This window comes from Acanthopagrus latus, chromosome 3 (assembly GCF_904848185.1).
Source record: "Acanthopagrus latus isolate v.2019 chromosome 3, fAcaLat1.1, whole genome shotgun sequence".
NCBI classification, from domain to species: domain Eukaryota; kingdom Metazoa; phylum Chordata; class Actinopteri; order Spariformes; family Sparidae; genus Acanthopagrus; species Acanthopagrus latus.
This window is the reverse complement of record NC_051041.1, coordinates 2951548-2979542: the sequence shown is the minus strand read 5'-3', so window position 1 is coordinate 2979542 and position 27995 is coordinate 2951548. Positions and strand designations below refer to the sequence as shown.

General features: G+C 43.2%; 1 protein-coding gene across 8 annotated transcripts; it reads left to right on the top strand.

The window, feature by feature from the left end:
* The first annotated feature begins 7 nt into the window (after positions 1-7).
* On the top strand, positions 8-27995 carry cnot3b (CCR4-NOT transcription complex, subunit 3b). Of its 8 annotated transcripts, none has more exons than XM_037092819.1 (20): positions 8-391; positions 3910-3972; positions 7365-7432; positions 8183-8257; positions 9173-9262; positions 11479-11607; positions 12322-12417; positions 14830-14952; positions 15063-15153; positions 15978-16111; positions 16862-16918; positions 17633-18641; positions 18958-19072; positions 19215-19256; positions 19398-19545; positions 20721-20817; positions 21150-21363; positions 23561-23693; positions 23785-23910; positions 24251-27995. In XM_037092819.1, exons 2-20 carry the CDS (start codon positions 3948-3950, stop codon positions 24347-24349), a joined length of 2871 nt encoding a protein of 956 aa, XP_036948714.1. In that variant the 5' UTR covers positions 8-391; positions 3910-3947; the 3' UTR covers positions 24350-27995. The 8 variants fall into 8 exon arrangements, with proteins under 8 accessions (XP_036948714.1, XP_036948713.1, XP_036948717.1 ...); XM_037092818.1 differs by having other exon boundaries at positions 31-391; positions 14824-14952; XM_037092820.1 differs by having other exon boundaries at positions 187-391; positions 14824-14952; positions 18967-19072.

Here is a 27995-nt window from a genome sequence, read left to right as displayed (position 1 = left end):
GAACTCAATTTCCCAGAACACCCTGCGACAAAAAGAAGGGGGGTGTAAAACAAAACTCAGTTTGCCCTTTGACCTTTCTAAACAGTCCAATCCCAGCGGCAGTTATCCCGGAAGTAGTAAAACCAGCGTGTTTTGACGGACAGCGGGCCTCGGCGAATCAAAGTCCGCGAGCAGCCGCTCGGGACCTATCACAAGCGAGGTGGGCGGGACTCCCGTCCAGCAGGGCATCGGAGGAGGAGGTGTTCCTGGTAGCCATCTTGGATGTGCGGGGTGATTGTTTAGCGAGAAGAATTGACATTTTTTTAAAAGAAAAATAGCCGTTACACTGAACGTTGCAGATCTGCCGGACCGGGGCGACAGAGGAAAGGAATCGTGACTCGGAAGAATCCAGGTAAATTTAGTGTGGACCCAGAGGTGATGCATTTGTGTGCTCCCCCCCTCCTTTCTCTCTCTGCCTCTCTCCCCTTTCCAAATTGTGTCTCCCACATCAAATAGCGCAGCCGGTGGGAAGCTGCAGCTCTCCACACTGACAACAGACCAACTTGTAGTCCGTGTGTTAGCTTAAAACCGTGAAGCTTAACTTCCTCAGCAGAGCCCCGGGGTGGAACTGGACCGCGGAGTTTGTGTGGAAGTGTATCAGCTCGGATGTTGGTGCCCACGGGCTGCTGCTGCCACTACTGATGCCCGCATTGTTTATAAACATCCCGGGCTAACAAATGTTTGAGCCTCGGTCCGCAAACACCGCTCGGCTGTTCGGTTTAACTCGTCCCACGACCGGTTCGGCGTTTAGATTCGACTTTAAAATGCCCGAGAAAGACAGTAAAAGTGTCTGCGGTCGGTCCAAACTCATGTGGTCCGGGTGAATGTGTGTTAGCAGGACAACCGGGCCTCAGTCCAGATGTGTGCTCCTGTCTGGAAAAAAGTAATGCTAATGCTAATTTGAAACATGGTTGTGTCCATTAAAGTGGTGACAGTGAACAAGTCTGTGCAGGTACAATACCAGAACATGCAGGTGAGCTTTGATGATTCAACCAATTAATCAGTCAATCGATCTTTTTGCGTCAGCCAGACTGATGTAAGTAATTGTCGTAGTTCAAGTTCATTTCTCCATTCTCCTGTTAACGTGTCTAGTTAAGATGATATTATGTTAAACATAAAAAAAAACATCAGATAAACACTAAATAATCACATAAAAACTGAAGTGCAACAAACGGTTATTTTCATTTTTCAGTCCCCGATCCTCAAATATCTTGTTTTGTCCACAACCCAAAGATATTCAGTTGACTGTTGGACATGCAATGCTCAAAATAGTATACAAATTATTTAAAATACTTGGCATGTAAGTTAAAAATCGACAGCTGATTATTTGTTGCAGTTTGAGTATGTTTGAAGCTCAAAAGTAGTTCAAGACAAGTGTTTTTTTTATTTTCTGGCAGGGACATTTGAGGGAAACAACACAAGTCTAAAGTCTAAAACTCAATTAATTTATCTTAAGTGAGCACATGGGATGATATGAGCTTATCACTGACGTGCCTGCACATACAGCCAGTTACAAGTTTCAGATACAACCCTGCAGTAAACCCCAATTTAAGGAGACTTGAATTATTTTCCTTTAGGTTTTAGAGAGGAGTTTATTGAACACAGCACCAGCAGCTACACAGGGCTGTTGTATTAGACCATGCTTGATTTAGCACAGTGTACCAAACAAACTGGGAACCGAGTGTACGCTCTCAGGTAGGACCTCACATGTTGACAGTAAGACATGATATTATCGTATAAAAGAAACTGTGATAGTTGTGAGTCATCCTCTGATTAAACTCATCTGTTTAAATCAGATCGTGTTTGATATTCTGGTGGATTTTATCCCAGACGTTTGATCGGATCGGGCTCTTTGTTTCGTTCCTCGGGACGTTCCTCAGCAGTTTTGGTGGTGTGACGGTGGAACATTGTTCTCCTGTTGGTCTGTTACAGTGTTTAAGAGGTTCATGTCCCGCAGGTTTCCCAGCAAAACACTCTGTTGTACAGAGGTGACAAGTGTAATTCACTTCATCTGTCAGTGATTTTGATTTTGTCTTGGCTGATTAGTCTGTTTATCCAGTTAAAGTCAGTCATGTAGGTTGTTCTTCACATTCTTCAGCATCAGCAAGAATTCACACACAGTTAAAGATCTCAGTACTCTAATATTCATCAGAAAAGTCATCTTCTCTTCACAGATAATAAGTGACATTCACTTGGCCTGGTCCATGTTTTAATTTAGGATAATTTGTCCCTCAAGTGAGAAATAACTCAACCTCTGAAACGAAGTCATCTTGCAAAACATTATAAATGTATCATTTATCATGTATAAATGAAATAAATCAAAGACAGATTTCTCTCTGTGCACGGTTTATTTCAGAAAATTGAGAGAAAAAGCTCATAGCATAGAGGAGAAATTATTACAGTAAGAATAAACAGTATTAAACTATAACATGAAACTACTGGTGTATTCTGTTAAGCACACTGCAGATTACACACTAGATCATCGTTAAAAAATCGTCATCGTCATAAAATGTTGTTTTTGTTGGTAGACGTCGTTGCAGTAGCACACGTAGACTGTCTGAAAAGTGAAATTAAATATTTACTGAAACACCACTGAGGACTCCTAATGGCAGTCAGGCAGCAGATTAGAAACCATGATGATGATGATGATGATGATGATGATAATAACGCCGTGTGTGAGTGGAGGCTTTTATTTCCAGCTACTACACCAGCGTTCGATTGCAGAAAAAGCTTTTACAAACTGTAAACATCAACAGTTGTGATCCGTGTGTTCTGGCATCGTTCCCTAAAAGTCAACCGTGTTGCCAAAGTGGAAATTCATCCGATGGCTGTTTGTTACACCAGCTGAAGCCTGTTGCACTGACACAGTGGAAATAAGGCATTAAATACAACAAGTTCAATCTTGTTCTGTGAGGTTGTTGAAAACATTATCAGCTGATGTATACACACACAACAGGCAGTGTTTGGGAAAAGTTTGCACACTTCACAGAGAAGTGGGTCTAAAACTATCAGAGGGAGGATGTTTCTTTTAGTTACAGTCACTTTCTCATGGGACATTTTGGAGGATAAAGGTGAAGCTCAGCTGCAGAGTTACACCTGTGGATCATGCAGGTACTCAGTGTGGAGAAGAGATATCATGATCTGCACATTTAACACAATCGGTAATAGAGAAAACTGCCACCACTTGCTTTTCTGCTTTTGACTATAAAAAACAGAATATAGATAAATATAAGTATAACCAGTAAAGTAAAGAAATGTACTTTAAACTGACCCACTAACAGACGTGTGGCTGCGTGGCACGCTCAGTTTTTCAGCCAGCCGTCGTTGAAACAGCAGCTGTTGTTGCTGTAGTGAGAGCGGCCTGCTGAGTCCCATCCAGAAATATGTCCACACTGCTTATTTACTCCTGAGAGGGGAAGAAACATCCTCACCATCTTGTTTTTTTTTTGCTGCCAATCATGATTTACTTGGGGCTAGTCGTGTTTGAGTAATCTGGAAGGAGGACACGGTCACACAGACCATTCAAAAATAAAGGTGCATCTTAAAAATGATGACATGGATTCATGTTTTCACTTTGCCTCAGTCACATTGGATGCTTGAAAATTGAATCAATACATTTCTATCCAGGATGTTACACCCCTATTAATAGATTTGTAGATGGAAAGAAAATAAGTTGCCAACTATTCTGATAATCAGTTAATCATTTCAGTCATTTTCCCAGCAAAGAATATCAAACATTTACTGATTTGAGCGTCTTAAATGAGAGATTTTGCTGCTTTTCTTTGTCATTTATGACTGTAAATGTTGTTGAGTTGTGTTCACAGTGTTTGCTAATGTCCTTAAAATGTTTTTGTCTGTTGTTTTTTGCAGTGAAAGAAGGCATGAAGACATCATCCTAGTCATAAGTCATGGCCGATAAAAGGAAACTTCAAGGTGAGATTTCTGACTGTGTGTGTGTGATCAAACACCTGAGTTGATCCATATAAGCAGGATTCATTGTGTCGGATCAGGTGCCAGGCCGGAGAGGTTTAACACAAATTAAAATATAAGGGACGCCACAATAACAGAAGAACCTGTCAGAGTCGGTGTGTAATTTATGTTGCTGTGATTGGAAAATCCCCTCGTGGCACTTTCCTGACACACTCCACCCATCTGTCTCTCCGAATAGGTTGAAACTAATGTTAAAAACTGTTGTACAGCTTCAGTGTGATCACACCTTCCGCTGCTCGTGTTGTGGAAAAACTTACCGTGGTGTGTTCAGAAGAGAACCAGGGCTTTTTAAACAAAAATCACGTGGTTTCACAAGTAACTTGTTTACGGAGTTGTGAAAGCCGTCAACCTGCCAGGTCAGCGCTTTTTTGGCTTCAGTAGGAAATAAATCTTGTTTTGGTTCCTGAAGCTTCAGCTCGCACATGTTGCATGTATGTGAGCTTTCTGCCACTTTTTACCTTCCTGGTTGTTAAAGTTGTTAAAATAATACATGAAGGAGAAGCTGAGTAGGAGCTTTGGTGCAGATGACCGTCAGATAATTCTGTTATCTGCTGATTTCCAGGGTTGTGCAGTGTTGCATTTTGGGAATGTCCTCAGCAGTGGGATTGGACCATATCAGCCCTCTAACAAAATGCACCATACATGGCTGACATTTTTACACCAGCACATAATGTCGCTGCGCCCAATAATACATTTGAATTTAATTTTCTCAACGCAAAAAAGGTGCAGAAACATGTTTTCATCATTTAAATCACAGCACACGTCACAAGAAATTCTAATAGCTTCATTATAAAGTCGAACAAACTGAAAATACTATAGAAGCATTAAAAAAAACATGTTTATTATAACAAGAGTCACACCCCAGAACATCTACCATCCTGTGATACAGCACCAGTATCGTGTTGAGAGTTAATGAGATCGTCCACTTGTATCTGAAGGCTTGTGTTTGTTTTCCTCTCCTGGGTCGGTCGGTTGGGTGAATGTGACGCTGCCTCTCTGTAGCACAAGGTGACATTGTGTCCGTGTGTTGGCAGACATCTGCGCAAAAGTCTGCTCATGACGCTGGCACACTTTCACAGACAGCAGAGCATGTTTCAGGCTTCACACAGACTCACTCTGTTTCTAGTGAGAACAGTCGGGATCTGCTGCTCTTCTGCTCTCTGCTCGGAGCTTTTATTTATTTATTCTTTAATTTAAACAGTGCGAGCGAACCAGTGGAGCTGATGTTCTCAGTACTCCGATGATAAAGCATCCAAACCACAACATGCTCTGTAACCCGACCCAGACCTTTGTGTACGGGCAGAGAGCCTCGAGGCTCCGCTGCACCACACGAGCTTTCCTCCGAGTCCTTCGCTGTGATGTTATTCTCTGCTGACGTTTGGCACCGCAGGCTGAAAACACACTTTTTGACAGGATTGTTGATTCTCTGTCAGCGTCAGTCATTCCTTCACGTGCGCTCCTGTGAATCCTCCAACTGAACTGCCGTCATATTGAAAACCAAACACAAACACACAAGCAGCTCCTCTGAAACACCTTCAAGATGATGAAGAGGAGATCGAGAACAAGCAGAGACTCGGCTCTGTCAAGTTGTAATGTATTATTACAGAGGAGGTAGACTTTCATCTAAAAATAACCCGCCTGCAGCAGTGTCTTAACATCAAGGCTGTTTAAGGTCAAACTGGGAGTTTGTGCTCACAACTCGGTCAAAGCCACAGTCTGCGCTCGACGACACCGACAGCTGCGTCTTTCCTCGTCACTCCTCGTTTATTCACCAGCAACCGCACGATCAATGAAGAACAGTCGGCGCAGTATTAGGAAGAAGAGTTTGAAAAGGGGGTTTGTAGTGTCGTGAAACTCCAAGCTTCCTGCAGTGTCCCCAGTCCTGCGAGTCAAGGTTTTACCAAACTGTTCTTTAGTCTCTCCACTCCTGATAATCTTCTTTTGTTTGGGGACCTTTTCATAACAACACAGACATAAAACCAGTAGGTGTGTGTGTGCTGAGAAGGGATGAATGAGATAGTCAAAGTAATCCAACCAGTTATTGTCCGTCAGTGGCTGATTCAGACACTGGACTGATATCCTGAGTTAGATAAACAAAAGAAAAACTGTAATAACGATGTCATTTTTAAAAAAAAACCTTTAATTCGGCCCATTATTATTGTTCCAGTAATTCCAAAAAGGTAAAAATTCTCTGATTCTAGATTTCAAAATGAAATTTTTTAAACATTTTCTTCTATAGTCTAGTTCTTAGTTTTGTCATTATGTTATCTCAGACTTTAGTTTTTTATTTAACTATAATAACCTTTATATACACGAACATAGATCACTGGAAAACCCCAAGATTGTTCTACGAAAGAGTACTGATGTTTTATAAATGTACACCATCGATTTGAGCTATTAACCAACAATAAAAGATAATTAAAAGTTACTTGTAATCTGTAATTAGTATTTCAAATTGTAGCTACTACACGAATACAAGGAAATATACACATAGGAGCTTATGAAACATTAACATACTTCTACTTCTTTATAAATAATAAGTTGCTTGAAATTCATGAGTGCATCTGTTTTCCTCCTCCAGCTGTTCGTTTGCACTTTCTTTCTGTTGTCATCCACGTCACAAAATTAACATGGTGCCATCAGAAATATCAGGATCATGAGCTCAGAGAACGTACGAGACATAAATCAAGATGTTTTGTGATCAAGATGTGTGACGTAAAAAAATCACACTGAAACCATCGGCTCTGTGGCATGAAGAGGACAAATACTAGTGGTGATGTGATCCTGGTCATAAAAGACAGATGAGCTCCTTCCTGTTTACATTTAATAGCGAACAGCTAATCTGTGTCACGTGACGAGGGGAAACATAAATCTGGGACAGGTCGGCGATGACGACGGTCTGAATCTGTCTGTCTTCCTGTCGCTCCCTCGTCTGTTTACTCGCCTGCAGTTTCTGTGAGGAATGTTTCCAGGTTGTTCGGTAGCTCTCGCTAACAGGAGTCAAACACATCCGTCAACATGAACTCTGCTTTCACGAAGGTCGTCGCGTTCTACTTTTGTTTGCGCTGAATGTTTGTGTGCAGAGGATACGTGCCTCGTGTGTCACCTCTGGTTTGCAAACGTTATGTAACTTCTTACTATACATGTGTTTTAATAAGATGTCAACACACTTTGTCAAAGCTCTGTAATTACTTGCCTGAGTATTATCTTTCTGAGAGGTGTGTTCAGATTTTAACAGCAGATAATCAGCTCTTTCTAACCGGCCCTGCTTGTTTTTTGGCATGTTTATATTTATTTCCACGTGATTTTCTCTAATCCTCTCTCTTCTCCTCCAGGTGAAATAGATCGATGTCTGAAAAAAGTAGCGGAAGGAGTTGAACAGTTTGAAGACATTTGGCAAAAGGTAAAAAAAAAAAGATCATCAGTGACTTTGTGACAAATGATTCATTTAAGATACAATTGTTTGTTATTTTTTTTGGGAGATTTTAAGAAGACTGTGTAAGAAATCCCCGTAACTGATTAAAAGAACCTGAATCTGTCTGATCCACTGTCCAAAACTTCACGTCATCGTATTTGAGCAGCAGGAATCAGCCGTCTGTGGATCTTTAACACCTGTAGAAGGAAACCAGCAAGCATCCTCATTTTGGAAGCTGGAAGTTTTGGATTATTCTCGATTTTAAAAAGCTTCTGCAGTCGTAATAGTGGAAAAAACTCCACCAGCTCCACCAGAGAAAGTATAAAACTCTTAGCTGACAGCAGCACAGAGGCTCAAATTGTCAGTTTTCTCTCTACGAGTCCATTTGACTTTCCAGAAGCTTGTTTAAACCCCATAAATCTCCAAGTTTCTATTTGTATTACTTCAATTGTCTTTATGCTTAATTTCTAATCAATTTTGTCTTGTGTGTTTCTTTTCCCCCCACGTACTTGTTTTACTTTGCTTCTACAAAAAAAACATCATTTCCACCCAGAGATTAATTGGGTTGTCCCAAAATGAACAAAACAAGTTTGACAGACTGGTAAAACTTTTCTCAGACTGCATTATCAATCATCATGTTTGAATTTTTTGAGCACTTCTTTTCCAAAAAACAACGAGAGCATGCTCTGTATTGTTCTCAGCCTGACACGTGTGACCCTCTGTGTGTTTCATCCACAGCTTCACAATGCAGCCAACGCAAACCAGAAGGAAAAATATGAAGCAGACCTCAAGAAAGAGATTAAAAAGCTCCAGGTAAATACGGGGAGACGGTTCACGTGTCAGAACTGAAGCCTGCTGCGAGTGAAGAGCTGATGAGGCTAAAATCCTCTCAGGGCTTCTTCAGACAAAAGAAGTAACAAGAGCAGATGTGCTGCCTGTCGTCTCGTAGTCAGTTTGTAAACCTGCTGTCGGTCTTTTAATGCTTCGGTGCAGCAGCTTTAGTAAATGAGACTGCTGTGGAAATAGCAGCCTTGCTACATGATAGTTTTATTTTTATTTCCACGCGTCCTGTAACCTGCAGGAGTTTGATTGTTGATACCTGATGCGGTTCAGAGACGCTCCTCAGCTGAGACTGCAGCAGGACTGTGATCTCCGTCTTATTAATGACGAACATCACAAACACAACGGAGCCTAAAACCCGCTCAGTGGGTCTGTGTTTAATTGAACAGTAACAGTAGGACATGCGATTGTGTAATTGTCCAGACGCCAGGCGTTAAATGAGGTCTAATTTCCAGCCAATCAGCAAGTTAAACAGAACCAGCGAGAGACGACACGTTTGAGCTCTGACGTCTTTTCAATTTGGGCTCTGAAATTGGATGAAAGGAAAGTGATGTTTGCTGATTTGAAACTGTTTAACCTGACCACACACAGAGGTGTGTGTGTGTCTGTGTGTGTGTCTGTGTGTGTGTGTGTGTTAAATATCGTCACGGTCAGCCAGAGGCAGCGTGCGCTTCGTTACCATGAGGACCAAACTCCAAGCCAAGCCTGTTTGCTTCGTGCAGACTCCCAAGATCACCATCCATGACAGCTGAAGAGTCTCTGCACCACTCACTCATGTATCTCCCAACCTCTCTCTCTCTCTCTCTCTCTCTCTCTCTCTCTCTCCCTCCCCCGCTTCTTCTTCTCCTTCTCCTTCTTCTCCTTCTTCTTCTTCTTCTGGTCCCTCAGCGTCTTCGAGACCAGATCAAGACGTGGGTGGCATCCAACGAGATCAAAGACAAAAGGCAGCTAGTAGAGAACCGCAAACTAATAGAAACGGTGAGTATGAGCTGAGCAGAGTGAGGACTCGTTGGAGCGCTCCCTGCAGGACACACGTCCACGCTGGACGATCGTCTTTGAGACTTCAAGACTTTCCAGAGCGCAAAACAAATCTTATTTCTGTCATAAGAATGTGTGAGTTTAAGTGATTTAGTCTGCAGAACCTTTAAAGTTCAGGCTTGACGTTGAAAACAACAATAATTAGTCTGCATTATAAAGGTTTTTACAGCGTTTAAATCTTGACTTTATTCTTACATGCACGTTTTCTCATTCTGTCAGAGTTCTATCTGGATGTCATTCATTAGAGACGCTAATTTAAAGTCATTTATTTAAGAGATAGTTTGATTCCTCAGTGCTAAATCAGTGAAGGTCATATTAGGAGTTAAAAGAACAGATACAGTGAACAAAGTTAGTTGAATCATAAACTAAATCACACACAGTATTTTTTTATATATATATTTGAAAAGCAGCTGTCTGTTACATGTCATAAGATACTCTAAACAACATTTGTGGCCTTCTGTGATTGTCGGTTAATACATTTTTAATCACTTAAATTCTTGGCCGTGATTAATGGTTAATTATTTACAACCCTAGTTGCAACGGCTTGATCACAAAAATAATCATCATTTCATGGCACAAAAAGGAGAAATGTGTGCACATGTAGTATCAAACTGCACCAATAATGCTTTATATACGTGGATATATTTAGTAATTAACTTTACCGTCAACTGTGGGAAATTATCTCTGATTTTGCTGCATTAATGTAGAAATACGACGTAAATGTTTTTTATCACAAGTAATAAAACGTTTTTGTTTACGTGAGTGATGGTGTAGATGAAACAAGATGATGTGGAAAAGAAAAGTCAGCTTTTAATTAGTTATTTTTGATTCAATAAAATTATTCAAATTCTTTAAATTGACTCAACGTACAAACCAAAACTCTTTGAATTTATGTGATGACATTAGATGGAAAATGTAAATGTTATTAAACTTCTTGAAGCCAACATCTTTGCTGTGTTGGAGGAAGAAATTGGGCTGCAAAGTCTTAAAAAAGTCATTTTAATTAGATGTTTAAGAACGTGTGGGGTCCCTGGAAAAGAAAAACTGAACAAAGAATCCCATCAAAGTACATAAACGGCAAAATAATTCTCCAGATTAGTCCTTTTTATTAGGGAACTGCTCATTACAGCATTCTTCATAGAGAGCTGGGAAAACGAGAGCTGGTCCGTTATTTAACACCTGTTCTGTAGCGTAACGACTCCGCCTGCCAGGCCGCGGAGCCACATGAGTCTTTGATGAGGGCTATTGAGATGGACTGAATGTGAGCCACCTGCCCGCACAATGAGGGACGAGAGCAACTCGCCAGCTCCCTCTGATCTCGACGAGCTGCTTTTTATCCCAAAGCTGCTCTTCAGGACTTCCTGCGGTTTTGTCGGTTGACCTGAAATTATACGTTCGGTCACAAGAGTCCTGCAGGAAGCGACTGGGGTTTGTTGGAAACATGGAAAAGAGAAAAAAAAGGCGGGGGGGTGACAGTCTGTTGGATAGTTAACGCAGAGATTCAGGATGTGGCCCAGATGAAGCAGTTCGGAGCCTCGTCTTCAAGGTCTGTGAGGCCTCGGATGTGTCTGAATGGAGGGTTGGTGTTGAAATCACTGCGGCCTTCAGAATGACTCCTCAAGTGCAGAACCTCCGTTTATTACTGCAGAGTCGTCCTTCTTTACAACTCCATCACAGTTAGAAAATATAGAGATGTAGAGACGCGCCACTCGCACAGTCCTCTGGTGGTTCACCCCCTCCAACAATCATCTCTATTAAACATTCAAGGGAATAAAAGATTTAATCTTTTTTTCGGGGCTGGAAAGGAAGGTTAAGTGTAATTTCTCATCCAGCTCTTCTGCATCTTTATAGCAACAACAGATCTGCGATTACTTTAGTTGGAAGGTTTTTCTGCTGGTACTCTTCACATTCTTACAGGTGCTGAGAGATGTAGCGGATGTTATCGGCAGGAAAAGCTTTGAAATGGCACCTTGAAAATGCCTGGAAATTGCTTGAACTTGTCTGTCAAAAGCTGTAGGAGCCCTGAAGTAAATAAAAGTACCTGAAGCAACTTACTGCTTGATTTTCATCACACGATGATCCACATGTATCAACAAGTACTGCTTTTTAATCTACACGTTTTGATTGTCTTTGTGTGTGTGTGTTTCTGCTTGCAGCAAATGGAGCGGTTCAAAATAGTGGAAAGAGAAACGAAGACGAAAGCGTACTCAAAAGAAGGGTTGGGTCTGGCCCAGAAGGTGGACCCGGCCCAGAAAGAGAAGGAGGAGGTCGGCACGTGGCTAACGGTGAGCTGCTTTTATTATCTTATGGTACAATTTCCCATTTAAGACAAGTCAGTTTATGTATAGAGAACATTTAAAAACTACAAACACAGACTTGGTATGTTGATTTGGTCTCTGCTCTTTTTTTTTAACTAATTACAAGAAATAAATATTATAAAAATCCTTTAACGTTTCCTCTTAAGTTCCATTCAGAAAACGATAAACATTTCTGTTCCCTGTTCGCTCGTGTGTGTTTTTACTACGAATGTCTTTTCTACTTTTAGCCTCACTCAGATTGTGCAAACACGTAGGATTGTAAACTGTGGTTCAAGCCTCATTTGAGTTAATTATCACCCGTCATTACGTACAGCGCAACACAGGTAAACAGAGCAACAGGCCCACGAACACACTGTTCTGTAAACACAAACCTGCTGCAGAGAAACTGACTTCAGTCGGTCTGAGTTTGATGCTGGACATGTTTTTAAAAACATTTTTTAAGCAAACTTGGAACTGAAAGTGAGTAAAAGGAGGAACAAAAACCAAACTGAAGACAAAAATAAAAGACTGAAAACCTCGTTGACCAGCAGCCGCTTAAACATCACAGCTGAGAATCGTGATAAAATGAAAATAATGTCGTCGGTACAGTTATTTCTGGGACATTTTCTAAGAGTAGTTATCATCCAGCAGCTGAATGATTTTTTTATATTAACTCTATTTTTCTTCCCGTCTCTCCTCCAGAACACGATAGACACGTTGAACATGCAGGTGGATCAGTTCGAGAGCGAAGTGGAGTCTCTTTCAGTCCAGACCAGGAAAAAGAAAGGAGACAAGGAGGTCAGTGTGTTGTCATCCCTGATCCATTCGCTCTGTTCTGCTCGGCTCTCTGTCGGCTCTCCACCGCCGGCGTCTTTGTCCCTGTTTGTAGCCGACACAGGTCGGTCAGTCGGCCTCGCAGCGCTCCTCTCTCCTCTTTTTATCTCCCTCGCTGCTCTCCATCGGTGAGGTCAGATATTCTGTCCTCTATTTATCTGCTGCATCTGCCCTGACGAGGATAACCTTAATGACCGCTTCTTTCACTTTCTCTCTCACTCACTTGTCCTTTAAAGTCCTCTCCAGGGGACTCATTTATAAATAAAAACCAACTCTTTGACTTTATCCTTGGCAACTGGACAGTTTATTTCAAAGAAATAAGCGTACGTACGCTCTTCACACCAGCGCTCTCAGGAAAACGTCTCTTTTGTTATGTCGCAGGAAACATTTGTAGCCGGCTCCTTTTGGCGTTAAGACCATTTTCTCTGTAACTGGCTTGTCTTTGTTCTAAGGACCTTATTATAAATGAGACCCAGAGGGGTTTATTTTTGTCTAATGCTTGTGCCGTTAGCTTAGCCGGCCAGAAGCGTAGGACGGTGTTTCTCTGTGGACATCATCAGAGAAATTCAGCTGAAGTGCTGATTTGACTTTCTGGTCTCTCCGGTTTCACACGGGCGCCAAAACGACCACCGCCGAGGGCAAAAACAGCAGGAAGAGTGAACTCCTGCGGCGATGGTGTTAAAACGAGTCCAAAATGAATCAAACTACAGAAACTATGAACTTCCAATAAGAAATATGAATGCACAGATGAGAAGAAGAGCTGTTTTGTTTTGTTCCAGCGTGTCTGCAGGCCAGTAAAATGTCCAGAAAAATCTTCAGTACTATTTTATACATTTTAGGATTTGAAACTCATTGAATAGTCTGAAATCTGATTGATGAATCTTAGTCAGTGTACCCATCTTTTAATTTCTTTGGCTCAAAAGTGAGTGAAGCTCATGATGGGGATTGACTATCAGTGTTGTATGTTAATCTAAGTAGTAATGTAATCATGATGATATTGAGCAGATTTATAATTTTATTTAATCGGATTTCAGAGTGGAGATAATTCTAGATGAACTTAAACATCAACATATGTCATAAATTAAGGTTTTTCTTCTTTATTTTAGAGGAGTTTCTGGGCTCCTGCTGCCCTCAGAGGCGTTTTGCTTCTCAAAAGAGATTCTTATATTTTTTTTCTCAGTTTCTGATGTGTTTGATTTTTTTACACAGTTGGAGTCAGTAGATGAATCAGCCTGGATGAAACGCTATAACTCGCTGTAACCGTGATTATAACTCCTAAACCAATAACAAATAAATCTCTAGAGCTCAAGTAAGTTAGTGAAAAGCTTTTTTTTGTTTGTTTGTTTTTTTTGGCCTTTAATAACAGGCGTTTAAAACATCCAAATAAATCCCTTAAAATGGCGTTTTACTGTTTGAGACAAGTCGTCCAGTTCCACGCTCGCCTCAGTGCTTTAATTTAAGACACGTGGTCACATTAGGAGGTCAAGGTTAGACTCTGCAGCCTGATGCACTCAGCACGGAAGCGTCCTCATGCTGCTGCCATGTGCCGCTGCTGCATTAATATGTATTGTGATGAAACACATTAATAAGTTCCACTCTGCTGCCTCCACTAATGCAGCAGCAGCAGCGGCCGGACAGCATACATCTAAAGTGTTCAGCGTGTGTGTTTTAACAGCCGTAATGTGTTTTACAATGGCGTCAGGTCAGCCTGCGATCCACAGAGTTACATGTGCGTTCTGTTCCTGCTGTCAAGGTCTTTTCCCACGAGAGACATCCACATGTGTTTCAGTTGTGTCCCAGTAAACCCCCCCGGAAAACACCTTTAATACAGACAGAAAAACAGCACAAACGAAAAACATTATGCAAAATACATGACATGTAAGTGCTCGAGAACATGCATGAATTAACTGTGGAGGAGAAGAATTAAATATTGAAGTTGGAAGTGGCGCTGTGCTGGTGCTGTATGATGCATGAAGCCGTTAAAGTGCGGCTGCAGCAGCGTCTCCTGCTGCCGTTTCCTCCTTTTCTGCAAAATGTTAACATGCTTTTTTTTCTTCTTCTGCTTGTTTTAACACGTGTGTCTTCAATAAGTCAATCAATAATAGATTCAGATGTTTGTTTTGCATCAAAGTAAGGTGGAGTTTAACCCAGTTGTTTTCAAATATAACCGTTTTATACCAAATCTTATAAACTAGAACGTATATCAAGCATCTGATGTGATGTAAAGACGCTAAAACTCAGCATGATTCTCTCTCTTAACCAAACTGAGACCAAGAGGAATGAAGAGGTGTCGGCTCTAACATTCGAGGTCGCGCAACTAATCGACTTTCCCGTTTTCTTCCCGTCTCTTCTGGTTCAATTTCTTTGCAGAAACAGGACCGGATCGAGGAGCTAAAGAAGTTCATCGAGAAGCACCGGCACCACATCCGGATGCTGGAGACAATTCTGAGGATGCTGGACAACGACTCCGTGCAGGTGGACTCCATCAGGAAGATCAAGGTTCGCTCATCTTAGTAAAAATAGCACATTTCTCTCATCACTTTCCTTCCGTGCAGTGTCACATATCAACATGTTGAACTGTCATTTTCTGTGTTCTGTCTTTTGTAAAGGATGATGTGGAGTATTATCTCGACTCGTCGCAGGATCCAGACTTCGAGGAGAACGAGTTTCTGTACGATGACCTCGACCTGGAAGACATCCGTGAGTGGAGACGGAGCTGAAGCTTATTCAGACACAGTTCGCTTTGTTTGTTTTCTTTGCACACAGAAGAGACGAATACGACATTTTTTTTTTTTAAAAATGCATTCAGAAACAGATTAACAATAGATGTGCGGGTGTAGCAAAACAATGAAGAGGCTTGTTTAGTATAAATACTGAGAATGTTCTCTATTCCCTACAATCTGTATGTTAAATGAGACAAACGGATCAGAACTCGTTGCTCATCATATAGTAGCAGCGAGAGTGCAGAGCCTGAGGGGTGGTTCAGTTAAATACGTTGGTCTATTCTGTTGGACTCATTGATCAGTCTGAGGCCAAAATGGTCTATATCAAAACCCAGATACTCTGTAGAGCGGCGTCACCTTCACGACACGAGTGCTGAACAGGCTCACTGCTGCCTGTCGTCCTGTAATGTTTCCTCCAGCAGCGTCTGTGCTGCTGAAAATATTCTCCACCTGAGTAAGAAATCATTCTGAGGTCAGACACGAATACAAATACAGTTTTCACTTCAGATGCTGGCTGCAATGGGGTGTAGATGCTAACTGCTAACTACTGATCAGGAAACTGTAGTTTACATGTTGATTTACAGGCGGCTGTGACCTCCACACATAGTTTATTAAATACTAAATCAACTCCAGAACTCCACCTTCACGTGTAGAAACTTCTTACTTTGACAGAGTCGTGACTGTCACAGTCACAACTGAATCTTCGAGTGTCTCCTGAACTTTATAGATAAGTGACCTGGTTGTTTATAGTAAGATGATCATGTCAACTCTTCTCCCTCCGTGTCTCTGCTTCTCTTGCAGCTCAGACGCTGGTCGCCACCTCCCCGCCGGGACACTCGCACCTGGAGGACGAGATCTTCCAGCACTCCAGCAGCACGCCCACCTCCACCACCTCATCCTCACCCATCCCCCCGTCACCAGCCACTTGCACTACGGTAAACAAGGAAAAAAACACCAACCCTGAATCTACTTTTCTTGTTCATGCTGCTCATAGAGTGATCCTAACATTTACAATACAAATCAGAGTGACATTATTCTTCTTATTCTTCACTCTTTGATCTGAAAAGTACAAATTGCTTAAAAAATGTCAAATTAATAGAGAAGGATTATTATCTCTTCATCCACCTTTGATTTTGTCATTAATAGGGGTAAAGATGTCGTGTTTATAATTCCTTGAAATTAAGTCTTTTGTCGCGTTCGCTTCCAGTCAAGTCGGGTCAGCATCTCAGATCTAAGTGTAAGATAATTGCCTTTGTATCTGCTATTGTAGTGCCCTGCCATCTGCTCTCATTGTTCTGCACTGTTGTCATTATATCATCTGTTCTTCCTCTCCGCCCACGTGCAGTTTGTAGTGAGAGTAGTTATTATAGGTCTCATGTGTGAACAGAAGGCGTGGTTCTGTTAAACGCTGCCGACGTGAGGTGATACTCGAGCGTGAAAAGGGGGATGTGAAGGATGGGATTGTTTTAAACTTTTAATTATCCGAGGAAACTTTCTGGAGGTGGTTTCGCAGAGCCGGTCAGAACGACGACGGCAAAAAGTTTACGGCCAAATCCAAGATAATCGCTTTCAAGGAACTGAGTTCGATGTTTTTACACCTGCAGATTTTAAGCATGTTTACCTGTAACTTGGTGTGGTTTTTTTTGTTCTGTGGCCTGATGTCGTTCTTTATTTGTGTTTCTCAGGAGAACTCAGAAGACGACAAGAAGAGGGGACGTTCAACAGACAGCGAAGTTAGTCAGGTGAGACTGAAGACACTGAAAGTTACCGATCGTTTTAACATCATGTCTGCAAAACAAAAAGCAACAATTATCACACAAGTCAAACATCATTTAATGGTTTGACCTTCAAAATCAAGATTGTGTCGCTTTAATCCAGGTCACAATTCTCCAAATCCACGATTCAAAACTGCTTTCATCTGTCACAGCTCGGCTAATGTGACAGATGTTTACACCCCGACAGAACTGTCATTTACATATTTACAGTTCTTGTTTTAAAAAAAGAGCAGCTTGATCATATCCTGGTGGCTTTTTGCAAATTGGAAGCAGGTTCAAACAATATTCATCAAAAACAAAGATTCCAGAGACGACAAACAATCAAAATTCAGCGAGTTGTAAAGATTGGTTTGTCAGACCTGTCCAGAGTGAAGCCTCTTCACAAGTTAATCAATAAAGGATCTTTAGTAGTGTTATTATTTAACTTCAGTTAAGTTTTCTGTCTTCTCAAAGATAACACTTCATTAATAATGAGAAAAGAATATAATATACTAAAATTTTTTATCGTCAACATTTTCATTCCCTCTGATTTATGCTTCAGATTTACACATATTTCTTTTAGATTTTATTTAATAATCTATATTTTGTCTTCACGTGACAGTTTAACGTGCTGTATATTCATCTGATGTTTAATGGAGGAAAACGCCTGTAAACACGTTCACGTCTTCTCTCCTTTTTCAGTCACCTGTGAAGAACGGAAACCCCTCTTCCTCGTTATCTTCCTCCTCCTCCTCTTCCTCTTCCTCTTCCTCCTCCTCTTCCTCCTCTTCTTCTTCTTCCTCCGTCTCGGGACTGACCTCATCCTCCCTGGTCTCTATGGCGACCATCGCTGTGGGGGGAAGCAGCAGCAGCTCCGGGGGCAACAGTCATCACGGCAGCTCGGGGGGTCTCCTCTCCAACACTTCCGCCGGCAGCTACAGCAACGCCACCCAGCAGCCGCCACACCCGTCAGCACAGCAGCAGCAGCAGCAGCAGCAGGCCAAAAACTTAGTTAGCTCCGCCTCCTCAGTTCCCAACTCCAACCCCATCACCTCCAGCAACAGCCACCCAGCCTCCTCCACCTCCTCACCCCCCAACGTCAGCACACAGGGGCTCTTCACTTCAGTCAGTCAGTCCCAGGTTCTGTCAGTGCCCACGCCCACCTCCAACAGTCTCGGCCTCAGCCTGGGCCTCTCGCTGGGGAAAGGCGGCTCCATCACCACAAGCCCGATGTCGGGGAGCCTGGGTCTGTCAGGGATGCCGGCGTCCCTGAGCGGCATGGCGAGCCTCCTCTCCAGCTCCACCCCGGCACCCTACGCTCAGGCAGCTGCCTCGGGCGCCGTCGGCTCCGGCCTGCCAGGCTCTCTGGGCGGCGTCATCACCACCACGACCAACAGCGCACTGGGCTCCATCGGCAGCGGGAGCATCACAGTCGGCGGGCCGACGTCCTCGACCGGAGGTCTGCTGGGCTCGGTGCCAGTGGTGACCAGCATCGGCTCGGGTATTCTGGGTTTGACTTCTAGTCAGTCGGGGATGCAGGGGTCTTCTCTGGTGTCGCTGAGCCCAGTCGGAGGTTTAGCGCCGGGTAGTGGAGTCGGAGTCATCGGGAGCAACGGAGGCAGCTCGGGATCAGCAGGGAGCGGAGTGGTGGGAGGAAACTCGTCACTCTCCATCAGGCCGCCCAGCCAACAGAAGCAGAACGGTAGCACCAGTGAGTATCTGATGTCAAACCAAACGTGAGCGTCAGAGGAAAGTTCACTCCGCTGCATTTTATTCAGTAACTAACTGAGTTACTTGCTTCCTTAAATACTATTTTTTTGTCTTCAGAGCTAAAGTTGTGCTTGTTGAAATAGATTTAGCACTGATTGTGATAAGATGATAATCGGTTAATCCCTTTAATCTACAGTTTCATAACTCTGCGTGTATTTAAATGTGAGTCCAAAGATTAGATGTGGATTTGTAAAACCTCCAGATACACAAATTTGTCGTGTTTAAGCCTTTATTTGCTCCCTCCGTTTGTCTTGTTGACATCACAGGTTACAGTGCTGTGGTAGCAGACAGCACAACAGACTCCGCCCTCAACAGTGCCAGCCAATCACAAAGCAGCCAATCTTCATCTTTGACCTCCACAGCCAATCAGCCGTAAGTACGACGGAGCAGGTCACCAGTCATTTCTCTGGGACGATGGATGAAAAGTTGTTGTGTTTCTGCGTCATCACAGAGAATGTTGCATCAAATCAGTTGGACAAAACAGAAAAGAAATAAAACAGTGTTTTTTCATTAGGGCTAACTGGGATAAAGCTTACTGGTATGCAAATGAAATGTGGTAAGCAACAAGGACACGGTATCTCTAAAATCACTTTAACATTAACAACTTTCCCCATGAAGTTTACCTGTATTGGGTTGATTTCTGCCTCTGTTGTCCGTCGTCTCATCCTCTCTCCTCGCTGTCTTCCTCTGTCCCCAGTAAGGACACTGGTCCCAGTTTACTGGGCTCTTTGAGTTTGTCGTCCAGCTCCCCGTCGCCGGCCTTCTACAGCGAGGCTAAAACAGTGAGCGGCAGCAGCCTGCTGAACGGCCCGCTGTCCTACTCGCAGTCCTCCGACGTCATCAAGGTGAGCACACCTGGTCTGAACATGATGGACCTGGAGTCAAAAACACATTCTCATCATCTCGCTTGTGGTCAGTTCTCGGTTTCATATTCTGTCTGTAACATTAGAAACTCTCCACGTTGTTCGAGTGAGTTTCTAATGTAACAGATTCTCACACAGTTTATTTTCTATCTTTTTAATTAGAGATTTGGTCGACACGCTGTTGTGTTTGCAAGTTAATCTCTGTCTAAATCTCCACTGACTGTTAATTTGCAGGCAAACACGCTCAAAACTGTTTATGCTTCGACTATGATTTAATTAATGCAGCCAACAGTGAAATCCACCAGGGGATTATTTTGGTCTCTGTTATGTAGTTGTATCACAGTGACTGACTAAACTGAAGAGAGAACAACAACAACAGCAGCAGCAGACAGAACAGCAACTGTTTGTTCTGCAGCGACAGTCACCTTGAGTCGACTTCTGTGGGAGCACGTTTAACTCCTCAGGATACTTGTGAATCAGCAAAACTTTCATTATCAACTCCAACAACAACGGTCGTTTAGTCTAAAAACCAAAACGCTCGTCACAGTTTCCAAGAGCTCAAAGTGACGTCCTCAAATTACTTCTCTAAGAAAACAAAAACATTTCACATTCACCGCCATTTTTTTGAGCAAATGTGTTGTTTCCTGCTTGTTAAATGTGAAGATTTGCTGCTTTTCTTTGTCAGTTATGACAGTTGATGAAGAGTTTTTTGTGTTTTGGGTTGTTGGTTAGACAAAGTAGAATCTGAAGACACCACTTTGGGCTAAAATAATCGTTAATTTCCACAGGTCTTGATATATTGCCCAACTTACTTTCACAGTCACTTTTTACAGACTGTAGACACCTTAAACTTTTTTTACGCCCGGGTGCAACTGTTTGAACACTTGGTTTTAGACGGTCGGGCATCATAATCTTCTGACGCTGATGCTCGGTGATCAGGTCAGAGCTGTTGCACCGCGTCTCCTTCTTGTCACTCCGGTCTGAATCCAGCCTGGTATCACAGAGGGGACGGGAGCAAACAAATAAAAGTGATTTCCATGACAACATTATCAGTGGTGCGGGAAGTCGGGTTCCTCCGCAGGGGCAGGTACGATAACGGTGCGCACACGTCCGCGAGAATCTGTTTTCCCATGAGTCTCCTTGTCTGTCCTCATCAGCCCCAGGAGCCTCTGAGCAGCCTGAAGTCCATGGCCGAGCGAGCAGCACTCAGCTCAGGGATGGAGGGAGACGTGCCCTCCCTGCACCTCACCCCAGGTAACACACAAACACACACACACACACACACACACACACACACACACACACACATATGTGGCTTAATAAAAGGAGATAGAGGGTTGCCACAGAGCAGAAATAGAAAAGCTGTAGTTTAATGGAACAAAATGTCATCTCACCTCCCACTCTCAGCCTCCTCTGAACAAAAACTGCTGATGATATTATCAGCCCTGACTCAACTTCTCTCTCTTTGTCTCTCTGACTCCAAATTCTGGATCTCATCCCGCCGCTGCACACATCCTTTATCACTCCCCAACATCCTCATCATCTCATCTCTCCCTCCGTTGTCTCCTCCGTCTCTCTGTCTCCAGACATCTTCCCCAGCAGCACTACGGCCTCCTCGGGCCCTCCGTCAGCACCTCAGCCCTCGCTGTCGGAGGTCAGCATCCCCCCGTCGTTGGGGGTCTGCCCGCTGGGGCCGGTCCCCCTGTCCAAAGACCAGCTCTACCAACAGGCCATGGAGGAGGCGGCGTGGACGCACATGCCCCACCCGTCCGACTCCGAGAGGATCAGGTGCAGTGAGATGTACACATTTTAATTTTCTACATCACACACCATGATAAATGTTTACGTCCTTCTGACCAGCAGCTGTAGAAAAGTACTGAGATTAACTGAGGTGAAGAAGTAATGCAGAGTTTAGATGTTAGTTTCTGTTGGACAATCAGTTGACTGCGGCTCATTATATGGTTTTTTAAATGTATATAATCCTGGAGTTTATTTGGTTTTTGTGAGAGGACACAGGCGAACATCTGGAACTGTATTCATGAAGCAGATCTGGAGGAAGATTTATCCTAGAGATGAAATTCAAATGAGATTTATTTTGCCTTAAAATTGAGACTTAATCCTTTTAAAAAGAAAAAAGTAATTCACCCTTAAGAGAGCAATCTGTTAGGAGGAGGACGGGGGACTTTTTAGAGCTGCGGGAGTTTCTTCAGCAGAGGAGAAAATGTTGGCAAAGACAAAGAGGACGTGTTATCAAAAACACTGAGTGACTGTGAGTTAATGAAACGCTGCAGTTTAACCCGAGCGGGGATGATGTTTGTCGATACTGTGACGACTTGACAGCAGAATTTCAAGTGAAACTTGATCACACAACAACATCAGCTCGTTTTCAATCTCCCTTTTCGTCTAAAATTCTCAGGTTTGTCCCTTTTTAAGAATAGTTTTACTTCTTATCAAATAAACTAAGTAGGTTTCATAAAATTACCCGCATGTAAGGGAACAACTGTCAGCATGTCAGGCCTCTGACTCATGTCTGAATAGAGACTAAATTCTACGATTAGGACTGTAGATTTCACTTCACATTATCACCAGAAGACCAGTCGCTGCTTTAAAGAACGTCAGACTGTTTGAATACAGCTGCAGACACATTTTAGCCTCTTAAACTCTGTAGTCGAACTGTTCATTGTTTTTCCTCTGCGGACTGCAGTGTTTCCACACGGTAACTCATCAAATCTAGTTTACAGTCGTTTTAGATCGACTTCACTTGTCCATATGTGGAATTTGTTACAAATAAAATGGGACAGAAGAGTTTAAATCGTTGATCAAACACAGGAAACACTGAGAAATATGAAAGATTAAGAAGAACTCAGACTTCTGCGGCTTCGCTTCGTCATCTCACTTCAATCAAATGTCTGCAGCAGTAATCAGCCGCGGCTCACAGTGATTTAATATGAGGAGCAAAGTGGCTTTTTATCAGCACGCAGTAATGTGGCATACCTACACACACACACACACACACACACACACACACACACACACACACACACAGCAGGCACAATTAGAGAACAGATTATCCTGCTTCTGTATCTACAGCGCTGTGTCTGCCCACACAGGTACAATTGACATTTAAATCCAAACACTCAAACCCTCTTGTCCTTCAGTACCTGTTGTTTTACAGTCAGAGGGGGAGAGCGACACACACACACACACACACGCACACACACACACACACACACACACACACACACACACACACACACACAAACAGAAGGCCTGCTGGGATTTCTTCTCCTTCTGTGTTTAAAACACGACTGTGACCTCAGGAGTCGAGTGAAACAAACACACAAGGAAGGTCTTTACAACACACACACACACACGCAGCCTCATGTAATAATTCTAATCACATTAGTGGGAGTTTTGTGTATCTGCGTGTGGAGTGTGTTAGTCAGACACTACATCTGACTCGCGGTGTTGTCTGTCATACTTTGAGCCCGTTTGTGGGACATGAAGAGTATTTTTGGTCTTCGCTGACCCGACTAACATTGCTGATGGAAACAGAGAGGACACAGAGAGTTCGTCGCCGGTCTAAAAATACAGAGTTTGCATGGAAAAAAAAAAAAAAGAAAGAAAAAGTGCATCTGCGTCTGGGCAGAGATTTTTCCAGCCATCAGAGAGGTGAAGCCGTCAATCTGTCGATCACACTAATGGATCAGTTAATTAGTCCACGTTCATCAGAAGGTGCCGCTCTGTCTGTCTCCATGCAGATCTCATCAGGTGGACGCTGCAGAGCTTCATGAGCATTTTTAGATGAATAAATTATCCAGTTTTTATTTATTTTAATTTTTTTTTTTTTTTAGAATCGGGTTTGTATACGTTTAAAAAAATCAGCCTGAATGTCACTGATTAGGCCTCAGGTCAGTTCAGAGTAACAACATCTGCTGCTGTCTGTGTTTCTCACCTGTGTGTCACCACTCACACCTCCTCTGTGTGGATGTTGCAGGCAGTACCTGATGAGGAACCCGTGCCCCACCCTGCCTTTCCACCACCAGGTGCCACCGCCCCACTCCGACACCGTCGAGTTTTACCAGAGACTCTCCACGGAAACGCTCTTCTTCATCTTTTACTACCTGGAGGTACGGACGGCTTCAGATCGTCACGTTACAACACGGGTAACCTTATCCCTCTAACTCTCCTCCTCTCCTCGTCCTCGCCTCCTCTCTGCAGGGCACTAAGGCCCAGTATCTGGCAGCCAAAGCCCTGAAGAAGCAGTCGTGGAGGTTCCACACAAAGTACATGATGTGGTTTCAGCGGCACGAAGAGCCCAAGACCATCACTGATGAGTTTGAGCAGGTGAGCGTCGCATCTTTAGCCTCTCGTGGAGAAAGTTTGTAAGATCACTTGACAGCTGAACGGACGCAGATCAGCTGTCAGAAACAACACACTTGATTTTAGGTTGAACTGTCCCTTTAACCTTTCTTAAGCTCATTTTTGGGAGCAGCCGACAGTCTGTACCTAAAGTGGGTCGACTGAAGCTGTACGATCGACTGAACGTCCAGAATGTTTCCCTGCCGCTCACACAAAGCATGCTGGGAGTGGCCCCGAAAGATTTTCCTGCAGCAGGTTTAATTATCCGACAGCGAGGTCGTCTGTCAGTCTGTCTGACTTTGTCTTTTAATTAATCCTTTTTCAGGGAACATACATTTACTTTGACTATGAAAAATGGGGCCAGCGGAAGAAGGAAGGCTTCACGTTTGAGTACCGGTACCTCGAAGACCGAGACCTCCAGTGACCCGCAGCGAGAACGGAGAACGACACACAACAGACGGACGAATATCGGACAGCCGAAGACCAAGAGAGAGGGACAGACGGACGGAGAGCAGACGGATGAAGACGGGCGGTTAACCTGCTGACATTCCTGGATTCGATCGCAGCTCGTTGGGGGACGGAGATGTCGGGCCGGAAGGAGGCGAGCGGATTTACAAAGACGTGAAAACCTTCCCTCCATCTGAGCCTCCGACCCCGCCTCCTCATCCTCACCTCACCAGTGATTCCTCCTCCTCCTCCTCCTCCTCCTCCTCCTCTCCACCCCTCCCTCCACCATCATGCATTTTATTTCCATCTTTTTCTTGAACTCTCTTTAAAAAGCTTTGTTTTGTTTTGACAGTGAAGACACAAGAATCACACCTTATCTCTCCAGACGATCATGTGCTTTCCCCCCTCTGTGTTCTTTCTGTTGCGTTGGCTTTAAAAAAAACTGTTTCGCTGTTATTATCTCGTTAACAACCAAAGATGATTGGTTAATCCTGCCGAACAGAAAACACAAAACTAAATAAGAAGCATCAGGACGACAGCATCTCCGACACTTACGGTACGGAGGCGGCGGGGCAGGAAACAGGAAGTGAAATCAAAATAAACTGACTGGAGATCAGTGAGGAGCTTAACGACCTGTAATGTGAACCAATCAGGTTCTGGGTGTTTTGTGTTACAGTTGATGTGGAAATGTTCACAAAGGTTTGATGTACGATCACGTCAGAGTCATTCTGAATTAGATATTTAGCTGCAACCAGCAACTAATCGGTTAGTAGTCGAGTACAAGTTAAAGATTTTTGAAGCCAAAAGGTCAAACTTGTCTGATTCCAGCAGCTTAAATGTGAATATTTTCTGGTCTTTCTTTCCGCCTCTCTGTCTGTAAAATGAACTGTGGCTTGAGGACAAAATGAGACAATAGAGGACACCGATCGACAGTTTTAACCTTTTTTACGCAAAATGAAAATAAACATTAGTATCAGATAATCACAAAGAACCCACTGATAATTATCTGACCAACACATTTAAAATCCCCAAAGATTAATTTACTTTTGTCATAAATGACGAAGAGAAGAGGCAAAATCTTCACGTTTAAGAAGCTGCGACAGATGTTTGACATTTCTGCTTGAAAAATTACAACGATAACTAAACAAATATGTCAGTATTACACAAAACAGTTTTCATGAACAGAGGATTATTGGCAGAACTGTCGTATTAGACTGTATTAGTATTAACTGGGTACCTGATAATAAGCTGACCAGCACTCCCTAAACGTTAATGTTCATGCTGATCAGTTCACACAGTAGCAGGAGACGTAAACTTCCTGCAGTCTGAACGCGATTTATGTTACAGGTCGTTAAACTTATCGTAGTTTCTCCTCTAAATAAATTGTCCAAAAACTGAATGAGGTTTGGTGCAAGACTTGGGTAAAAAAGATCATGAGAAACTTGACCTCAGCAGCTAAATAACGTATGTTAGACCAGTAAACCAGCCAGAACCGCGACCCAACCGTCTGTTCACCAGGGTGGAGTATAAACACCCCCACCCGACCCGTTAGGTTCTGGTCGTAGGTGGCACCACCGGCCTCTCTCTCTCTCTCTCTCTGGCACTTTCAGAGGTTCTGTTGTTGTGTTCTCGTGAAGTGGTGAAAAGTGGCTGCTTGGTTTTGTGAATCCAGTCTAAAAATATCCCGCCCCGCCTCCTCCCATCGAGCCGCGGTGGAGGATTGTGACAGCACAGCCGCCCAGGTGTCGGTAGTAACCGTCGTCTTTACCTGGTGGGCAGCGTTACGTCACGGCGAGCTCTGGAAAGAGATCAGAACATACTTCAGGATCACATTTAACAAACTTCTTTTCCTGTGGTTTCTACTCATATGTATAGTTTGGGTTTTTTACCCACATTTCGAAGGTGATGGAGGTAAATGGAGTTTTGTTTGTTTGTTTATCACCTGCAGGACTTAAATCCCAGTAGAAACTGTTCCCAGTGATGTTTTCTGATGCTTCATGGAGCTCAAACTGAACTCTGTTTACCTCCACAAGAGCTGATGCTCACATTTATCTCATCATCAACTAATCTGCAGATTATTCTCCTCATCTTTAGTTTATCAGATATCAAGTTTGAAATGTTGGCTGAAGGGAGATCCAAGTTGTGACCAACAGTCCAAAACCCGAAAGACTCTTCGTTCAGATCATTAATGAAAAAGAAAATCTTCATATTTAAGAAGCTGGAACCATCAATTTGTGACAATTAATCAAGTCTCAAGACTGATGGCGTCTATTTTATCGATCAGTTAATCAACTAATCACTGCAGCTCCACCGAGAGTTAAGACACTTAAATCCAACTGAGTGGACGTCTTGTTTTATATCTTAAGACCCGTGCACGAGTAGAAACCAGCAGAATTAAAAGAGAACACGTTGTTTCGGTGAGCTGATGGTTTAACGCTCAGTGATCACTGCGAGCGTCGTGGGTGTTGGATGCTACCAGCAGCTGGATGGACAGTTTGTTAGTCTCCCACCAGCCTCCCTCCCTCCCTCTCCTCCTCTCTTCCTCTCTTCCTCCCTCTCTTCCTCCCTCCCTCCTCTTCTCTCGGTGCTGAAGAGCACAAACTGAGCAACACCAGCACTGCTGCCCACATCATCTCCTCTGTCCTGCAGCTCTCTGCTCCATGTTTACACACCGAAGGGGTTTTTTCGAACGAGCCGACTGGGCCCACAACAAACACACTCACACCGCCCCGGTTCTTCACCTCCACCGAGTCCCGCTCGTAGCTTCATCCTGGTTTGTTCTCCCCTCCTTTACTCTCTCTTCTTCATGCCAGGTAGATATTTCCTTTATTTCTCAGGAAGTATTTGATAGATCATTCTAAGAGGAAATGTATCCGCCAGCAGCTCCCGTACTCTCACCGCAGCACAACGACGACTAAATAATCCTCCCCAGATAAATTCGTACCAAATTTTCTCCCTTCGTCCTCCTCCTCCTCCTCCTCCTCCTCCTCTCTACCTGCCAGTGGCCCTTTCCATTTCACTAAAGGCTTTTTTAATATTGTCCTCCAATGTTTGGAGCAGCTCCTGGAAGAGAGACCATCTTTATATTTTGTATTCGTTGGATTAATTGTAGTAGATTGTATATTATTTCTTCTTCTTTTTCCAGAGATGGGGAAAGCATTTTTAAAAAAATAAATAAAACCCAGAGGAGAAGGAAGGAGCCCGGTTCTTCTAAAAGATCCGGGCGCTCCTCCTCAGGAGTGTGGGGTGTTTTTATAGCCAAACCGACAGACTGACAGACCACTCTACACTCTACCCACCCGACTGACAGTCCGGCTTTTAACCTTTTGTTTACCTTTCTGTTTGGTTTCTTTGACAAGAGGAAGGGATGAGAGGTCGACCCGAGAGCTGAAATGTGAAACTCTCTCTGCCCCTTTGACAAAAGTGTTGTACAGACTGTCATTCTTCAAACCTCTTCAAACCTTTTTGTTTATTTTTTTTTTGTTTATTTGTTGTTGTTGTTGTCGTCAGACAGCATGGAATATTGACACTTGCAAAGTGGCGCTGAAAAAGTAAATAATGACATAACCATGAATAAAGGATTGTAAAATATTAATAAAAGAATTACTTTTCAGAAAACTGAA